This window comes from Chrysemys picta, chromosome 10 (assembly GCF_011386835.1).
Source record: "Chrysemys picta bellii isolate R12L10 chromosome 10, ASM1138683v2, whole genome shotgun sequence".
NCBI lineage: Eukaryota > Metazoa > Chordata > Testudines > Emydidae > Chrysemys > Chrysemys picta.
Genome location: NC_088800.1, coordinates 70,913,136 through 70,921,557, shown reverse-complemented (window position 1 = coordinate 70,921,557; position 8,422 = coordinate 70,913,136). Strand labels below are relative to the sequence as shown.

The 8,422-nt window shown below is 47.1% G+C and overlaps 1 protein-coding gene across 1 annotated transcript; it reads left to right on the top strand.

Moving 5' to 3' along the window:
• The first annotated feature begins 1,365 nt into the window (after positions 1 to 1,365).
• Positions 1,366 to 8,140, top strand: ITPRIPL2 (ITPRIP like 2). Its single transcript, XM_005307192.4, has one exon. The coding sequence runs from the start codon at positions 1,709 to 1,711 to the stop codon at positions 4,025 to 4,027; it is 2,319 nt and encodes a 772-aa protein (XP_005307249.2). The 5' UTR covers positions 1,366 to 1,708; the 3' UTR covers positions 4,028 to 8,140.
• Positions 8,141 to 8,422: the final 282 nt, after the last annotated feature.

Below are 8,422 nucleotides of genomic sequence, written 5' to 3'. Positions count from 1 at the left end.
TTGGAGTGGTGGGAGTGTGCCTCAAGACATGTGTGGACAGGCCCTTCTGGGTTTAGCACTGGCCTCCCAGAGTGAAGCCAGGAGAGGTGAATCAACCCCACCCTTCATGGTTCTCTCATTCCACACATTCCAGTCCTGAATTGCAAGTAGCTGTGCAAGGTGCTCACTACACTCTGTGACTGCTCCAAACTGCCTTCTTGTGCAACTTCCTGTATCAAGTTCTGAGTATATATCTTTGCTGAATCAAAGGTGGAGTTAGCTCATAAGGTTCTTTCAGATGGCTATTGTTGAATTCTGTGCTGCAGGAACAAGTGTCATAGCAATTGACTGCTCTCAGCCATCAGGCCTACAATAGGCAAGGAAGGGTTCATAATATAAATTCTGAACTAGTCACTAAGTTAATAACTGCTCCCAAAGTCCTCTCCTTTCCCTTCAGGATGTCAGTATGTGAGCAATTTGGGCACAGTAAAAACTGAGAGCAAGTCTTGTGTCACCCAGACTGAGAATTTAACAGAACAAGGATGTGACAAGAGGCATTATCAGGAGCAGTTATTAATATTGTAATAAACCTGGAGCTACCTAGGAACAGCAGTTGTCACTGTGCTGCACATCAATCACTGAAACCTTCATAGTGGTAGTAGGGATAGAACTCAGTGCCTTCCCTTGCAAAAACACGGGTTTCTAACTTCTGAAGTTAAGGAGAAACACTGTTAGTTATTAGCACAGTAGAACCTGCGATAATCAGTTGAAGACTTCTGCGGTGATGACGATGCAGTAGTGACAGTGCACACACGCCTAGTTCATGACACACTAGTTATATAGATTTGCCAAGTTTTAATTTATTTTGAATATTTGTATTTTTGTTAACTAAATTTTTCTTAATGCAATGTGCAATATGAAAACAGTATTAAAATATTATTTAAATAGTCTGTAAAAATCTAAGCTGGCCTGGAACTGATTTTCTCCCAGATTCTGCAGCTCAAACTCCATTATGTTTCTGTAAGAATGGCTGTCATTTCAATAGAACTGTCCTGATTTACACCAGCTGAGGATCTTGCCCTCTAAAGTAACCATCCTGCTGATTTTTTTTTTTTTTTTTTATTACAGTGCCCTTCTCTTGCATCGTTGCTGATAAGTGAGCCTGGCATGTTGGCTTCATGACAGTAAAGCAAGTTGATTAGCAAGGTTCTCACTGTACCTGGATATGTGCTGGACAGATTATTTAAACAAATCTGTCTGAGCTTCCTCTTATCAACCTATGCCTTCTTTTTTTAAAGTAAATTTATCTAAAAAAACCCCAACTAAATTATTTAAAAATAGATTAAATGGCATTAAAACTATTGTACAGAGAGTTCCCACTATGAATCTTTTGCTGTCTTGTTTTTGTTTTGGTCTTTGATCACTCGGTGTTTAAAAATGGGAACAAAGCCAACGTTGAAAGTTTGAGAACTAGAAACTGCAGCCCTTAAAGTTTTGAATGAAGAAGCCCCTGGACAAAAACTGTCAATGGGTTCTTCTGATGACAACGCCTTCGTTTCGGAGAGGAAAGGGGAAGGGATGGGGAGGGGCTGTTCCTTCTCTCCTCTCTCCCACCCCAGTGCCCTAGTTTTGGGCAGGCAAACCGCGGGGCTTGTGACTACACCCCCAGGCCTGATCCCGCTTTCCTCTGGCCAAAACCATTGGCATTTCCTCTGAGCTCACACAATAAATGACGCGGCCCCTTTTCCCCTCGGAAGAGGAAGCTTCGGAGCTAAGTAACGGTTGGGGGAGACGGGCTGGACTAAGGAAGCACAACAGCAGGGGCGAGGGGGCGGTGAGTGCGTGTCCCGGGACAGGAGGCCGAAGCAGGCAGGGGGACGGAGGCTGGGTGCGTGTCCTGGGACAGAAGGCAGGCGGGGGAAGGCGGCTGGCCGGGCGCACCCAAAGGGCTGGAGCAGGACCCGGAGGCGGCAGCTGGCTGGGCGCACCCCAGGGGCTGGAGCAGGACCCGGAGGCGGCGGCGGCGGCTGGCTGGGCGCATCCCAGTGGCTGTGGAGCAGGACCCGGAGGCGGCGGCTGGCTGGGCGCACCCCAGTGGCTGTGGAGCAGGACCCGGAGGCGGCAGCTGGCTGGGCGCACCCCAGGGGCTGGAGCAGGACCCGGAGGCGGCGGCGGCGGCTGGCTGGGCGCATCCCAGTGGCTGTGGAGCAGGACCCGGAGGCGGCGGCTGGCTGGGCGCACCCCAGGGGCTGGAGCAGGACGAGGAGGAGGCTGGCTGGCTGTCCCGGGACTGGAGCTGGGAGTGGGGGAAGAGCACTCGGTGGGAGGAGCTGGCACGCCGGGAACGGCAGGGGTAGTGGGTCTAGGGCAGCCGGCAGGGGGGTGCCTGTCCCGACTCCCGGAGCTGGGGGAGGCTGGTGAGTGGGGTGGCGGGCGCCCCCTGCATGCAGAGGCCGGGGGGCGCCACCGCAGCCGGTACCATGGGCTGAGCTCTCGCCGCACCATGACCGTCTACACCCTGAACCTGCGCGTCTTCTGGCCGCTGGTGACTTGCCTGTGCACGGCCCTCGTGTGCCTCTACCAGGCCGTGCGAAGCAGGGCGGGCGCCCCGGACTCGGACAGCGCCCCGGACTCGGGCTCCGTCCCGCTGCTCAAGGGCTCCGCGCTGCTGCTGCTGGGCTTCCTGCTGCTCCGCTACTGCGTCTCCCGCAGCGGCGGCGGGGAGTGCGGCCAACGGCCCCGAGCCGCATGCGGCCCCGAGGCGCCGCCGAGCAGCGCCGCCCGCCGGAGCCTGCTAGAGAGCTTCTACGAGCAGCAGCTGCGCCTCTCCCCGCACGTGCTGGGCCACAGTAAGGCGCACGTGAGCCGCATCGTGGGCGAGCTGGTGCGGGCGGCCAAGGCGCAGGGGCTGCAGCCGGGGTCCCTGACCCCCACCCTGCGCGGGGACTTCGTGCAGATCGGCAGCGCCTACGAGCAGCACAAGGTCCGCAGCCCGGACTGCTTCGACATCCTGGTGCCGCTGAGGCTGCCGCCGCGCCTGGAGCTGGAGCCCCGCTGCCTGGGCGCCGAGGAGCCGGGGCTGGCCCCGGAGCTGCGCAGCGCCTTCACCTGCGCCCTGAAGGCCCCGCAAGGGGCCGCCTGGCCCCGGGGCTACCGGCCCTTCAGCGAGGGCTTCTGCGTGGAGCTGCAGGGCAGGCGCTACCTGTCCTCGGCCCTGGTGCTGCGCTGGTTCCAGGGCCACCTGCAGCGGTGCCTGGGCGCCGTGCTCTACCGGCTGCAGGAGCGCTGCCGCATCAGCCTGGCCGCCTGCCCGGGCCGCCAGCTCACCCTGCACATCCTGCCGCGCTCCGACTACGTCTGCTGCCACATCTCCATGGCCGTGCGCCTCATCCCCGCCATCCCCCTGGGGGACTCGGTCTATCTCATCGCCCTGCAGCCCGGCGCCAGGAAAGCCCAGCCCGGCACTGCCTGCCCCCTGCAGGCCCTCTGGGGGCTCAACGTCTCCAAGCAGGAGCAGCGGCTGCTGAGCTGGCTCAAGGAGCAGACCCCGGCCAACTCCTGCCACCTCAAGTGCCTGCAGATCCTCAAGGGGCTGCGGGATCTGCGCGGCCGGGGCTTGGAGCAGCCCTTCGGCGCCCAGTGGAGCCGCGTCCTCTCCTCCTACATCCTCAAGACGGCGCTCTTCTCCTTGTTGCTCCGGGGCCCCTGGCAAGCCTGGGAGGAGCAGTTCCTGGCGGAGCGGCTGGAGGACCTGGTGCTGTACCTCAGGGACTGCCTGCAGAAGCGGGTGCTGATGCATTTCTTCTTGGGCAACGCCAACGTCCCCGAGGCGGTGCCGGTGCCTAAGCTCCTGAAGGAAGCTGCCCCCGTCAATCTGCTGGCTGCCTTTGACGCCCCTACTCTAGATTTGGCCGCCTTCCAGCTTCTGAACACCTGGAACCAGGCTCCTAAGATCATCCGAATGTACAGTAGTCCAAGGTACTTGAGGAAGAGCCCCACGCTGTGTAAGCACATCATCGACACCGGACAAGAGTCCCAAAGCAACTGAGCATCACCTGGGGCGTTTGTCAGTGCCTTTGTGGCCAAAGTACATACCTGTGTTAGCTAGTAAACTACCTGAGGTTCCTAAGGGAGATCTACCTGCCTGACAGCATCAAATGGGGTTCTGTGTTTGTTTCCCTAGTCGTGGTAATCTGCTAAATCCAAAGGTCAAAATTTAAGACTAAGAAATACTGATGCTTTAAGATCTTAATAGCTTTGTAATGATGATTAGTCATGGAGAAACTATGAAACTTCCAGGAAAGTGCCTTAATTAGAAAGCACTACAATAACCACTTGTAAATCTAATTTAGTACCAGATTTATAGAGGGGTTCACACTGATGAATTTGGAGTGTCATCTTAAAGTTTAGTCACAAAAGTGACCCTGTCCAGAGCTTTCTTTTAATGCAAAAGATAATCAGGATCAAAGACTAATGGCATGGGAAAAAGTCAGTGTGACAAGGTACTTTTTTGAGATGGAGCAGGAGCCAAGGGTGTTTCTTGATCCTTAAACACAGTTTGAAATATTTATTCAATGAGACACTCATCGGTGGTTGTCTGTGTGATTTAATATACTGTGCTAAATAATATGCAAATTAATATAAAATTAAATTATGAGGCGTGACATTAAAACCTATTTGACAAAAGTATGAAGAATCTAGTTGTACATTTGTGTTAAAATGAAGGTCGCTCTGAAAGATTAAAATATAATTATACAGCTCACAAATGAAAGAAGAACAATAGCACTTTATTTCCATAAAGGCCTTCATTTTATGGTAATTGGCTGCACTAAATATTTAGTTTGAACATAGAGGCATTAATATTTTTTTTATTAAAAATGGATGGATGTGTAAATCCTCTAAGCATTCTGTCTTGGTTGTTAGACCTGAAGCATTTTTCTTCCTTCAAAGTTGCTGTACCTTAATAACTACCAAACCTCCCCCACACCTTATTTGGTATACTGTGAAATTTAAAGTAACTCCAAAAATGTAGAGGTGTAAACTCGCTGCTGCACCCATGTGTTTTTCACTGATAGGTCAGTAAGGTCCTTTAGAGGATCAGCTAACCAAACTCTTGAACTGTGGCAGCACTATGGTCTGCAGCAGACCAGGAGATACTAGAAGCGAGAGATGGTAGTTGTAGTGCAGCAAATATTTTTTTGTAAAAATAATATTTCAGGGTGCCTTAAAGTTCCCAAAACTTGGGACAAATTCATGGTACAGTAAGTACTTATTAACTTTGATGGTGTCCCTTTAACGTAAACACCAGCCAGATAATTTCCATGTGTAGATAGATTATTTGAGAATACCTCATACAACTTCTCAATTGATCTGTAATGAGCACTTACTGTCTTTGGATAGTATACATTAATAGTTTAGTTTTGGATTTTAGCTGAGAAAATACATTTGACCTTATGGGCCATTGCTGCATTAAACTATAGTATGTAGAAAAGGATTAGAAAGCTTCTATTTCATATGCTCTTTAAAAGTGTGCTTCATTTCTGATATAAATAGTTAAAAACTATTGAACCAAATGCATCACAGTTTGTCAGCAAAAGTACACATTCTAAGCAATCCAAACTCTAATGTCATACAAAATACATTTCCACAGATTCTGAGACCGCATCCTTGAAAATTAAAAGTATTAAGGCACCAAGCCTGTAATTGAGTTTTTCATGTGCGTAAGGTTAAGCATGTGCCTGATTGCAGGATTGGGTCCTATGTGGACAGTCTGCTGTGCTTAATTTTAAATCGGTAAATGAATTGGGAACAGCTGGGAATGTTTGGAATAATTTGAAAACTGTTAAAATTTCAGAATATTGTTCTGTATATATTATGCTGGTGTTCTCTATCTGTAAGTCATACATGATAGAAAATAGCAAACTTTTAAAAACCACCACAAAGCTTCATAAAACCTAGTTTACTAAACTGAAAATTTCTTCAGTTTTAGATGCATGTTTCCTTGTATATGGTTTTTAAACTGCCTTTGCTGTCTTATTTTCAGGTAATTTAGCACCTAAGTGTCACTTTCTCAAGTTGGGTTATTTTTACATGGAGCGTTGGTTCTCTCTTTGGGCAAATACAAATGGCTTGTTTATGTGTAGTGTTGACCACTGTGCTCATCATGCGGACCTAAGTGACCTACCTTGGTACATTTTTAGTAGGCCAAACGTTTACTGTTTTTCAGACTTGTATAGGGTTGCCAAGCCTCCAGGTTTGTCCTGGAGTGCCCAGCATTTAAAGATTGTCATGTGATGAAATCTGTAGGAATACGTCCAACCAAAATTGACAGCCCTAGGTACACATACAAGGAGTGCTATTCTGCAGTCCTGGAGTCAATAGGAGTTTTGCCTGAGAAAGGGCTAGAGAATCAGGTCCAAAGTATTGTGGTTGCCTGGAGCACTTAATACACATTTAGTTCAACAGTTAATTCTGGCAACATGGTTACCTTAGTGAACTATCTGTTTGTTTACATTAGTGTGTAACACTTTTTTTTTCCAAGGGGGACTATGTAAATTTTGGTGTGTGTTCCTTACTGGCTTATATAATACATGGAAACCTATTAGATTTAATACAACTTTCTTATTGCTGTTAAGCGCTGATACTACAAAGGGAAAGTTACATCAAGAAATGCATAATAAGAAGGGAGTTTGGGGAATATAAATAGTTTGAAAGTGAAACTCGAAAGTTGGGGGGAAAGGACAAATAAGGAGGAGCAGAAACACTTGGTGAAAGAGCAGTGCAGGTAATCCAAAGGACACAGAGACAAATGGAGGAACCCTGTAGAAGAGTCATGGAAGATTTGGATTGAGGTGGGGGGGGGGAAATGATTTAACCATGTTAAACCGTGCTTCCAAAATGTATATAAAACAAGGCTACAGTTGTGGCGGGGCTCCATACCCATGTTCCCGTCAACTGCAAAACTCCCATTGATTTAGGCTTACTAACAACTTCAAATCAAGCTGATCTTTAATGGGAGCTTTTGCTACATAAGGTGTATGTGAGATTATGTTCTTGGTGATATGAGCAAACCAAGGCCCTGATCCTGCAAATACTTATGCACCTGCTTTAACTTCAGTCACATGAGTAGTCCTGTTTGAAGTCAATGAGGCTATTTACATGAGTAAAATCAAATTTGCACTCAGATGATGCAGGATCAGAGACTGAAATTCTCTATTGAACAGCAATTCTGGTGTGTACATTTGGGGTATTGGTTGGTATTTCCTGTGTCTATAATGCCTACGTTCATCGATATACTTATTATGTTTGACTAAAGTGACTATTGAAAATTGGGTCTGTTAGACTATTAATGTCGTTCTATGCCAAATGAAATGTGGTGGTGCGAATACTAGTTTCTGGTGCTATCTTTAGGATCTTATCCTGCAAACATGCACATGCAGAATTTGACCCATGTGAGTAACCCATTGACACTCTCTTCCCTCATGGGAGTGCTCACATGAGTAATGTTCCACGCATGTATTTGCAGGATTGGGGCCTTACTTGTTACAATGTAATGTAGACTGAGCATGATAGTTTGTGTATTTAAATTAAAAATGAAATATAGAAAGAAACACGTGTTTCTTAGACACTACTGTGTATTTTAACTACATAACAATTTTTTAAGGACTTGGTATAATCAAGGCTGGTGTCACTTTTTTGGGGAAAAGCTACATCTAAAAACAGAATAAATTGAGATGTGCATTTGAATTTTTGGAACTGCATATCTATTTTCCCCATGTATTAGAAATTATAGTGTTTAATTGTTAAGTTCGTAACACTTCTTAAATGAGACCTTAATTAAATGACTAAAGCATTCCTCTTTTGGATCTTCTTGCAAAGCAATCGAAACTAAATGTCTGTTTTGAAATAGACATTCATGGTACAATTATTTTTGCTGGTTAATAATCAGACCAAAGATTTAACTAAGTGTTGTTCAGCTGCTATTGTTTAAGAAAGTGTTTATATGCTTAAAACGTTAGCTTGTTCGGAACAAATGTTCATAAACTCTTCTTCTATTTAATATCCAAATACATGTGCACTTTTATTGCCTCAGCAAAAAGTTGGAGTTTTTGTTACTCATTTTTAATATTTCACTGTCTATTAATAAACAGCTGTTTTGAAACCTCTGTGCCTCAGTGATTCTGTGGCTAAAGGTAACTTCTCTATCAAGTAGAATTTACTCAAATAGCTGTGAACCCGCTATTGTATTACCTAAGGGTGAAATCCTAGCGATTGCAGAAGGTTCCTCTGCCTGTGGGAAGACCTGTCCTGACGGCACGCTCCTTGGGACTATGAATAAGGATGCTGTGGAAGGACCAGGAGAGAGGTTGCAGTTTGGGCAATAGATCCACAAACTGTTTGGGTCCATTGCCAGAATTCCATGCACGAGGATGCAGACTAGGCC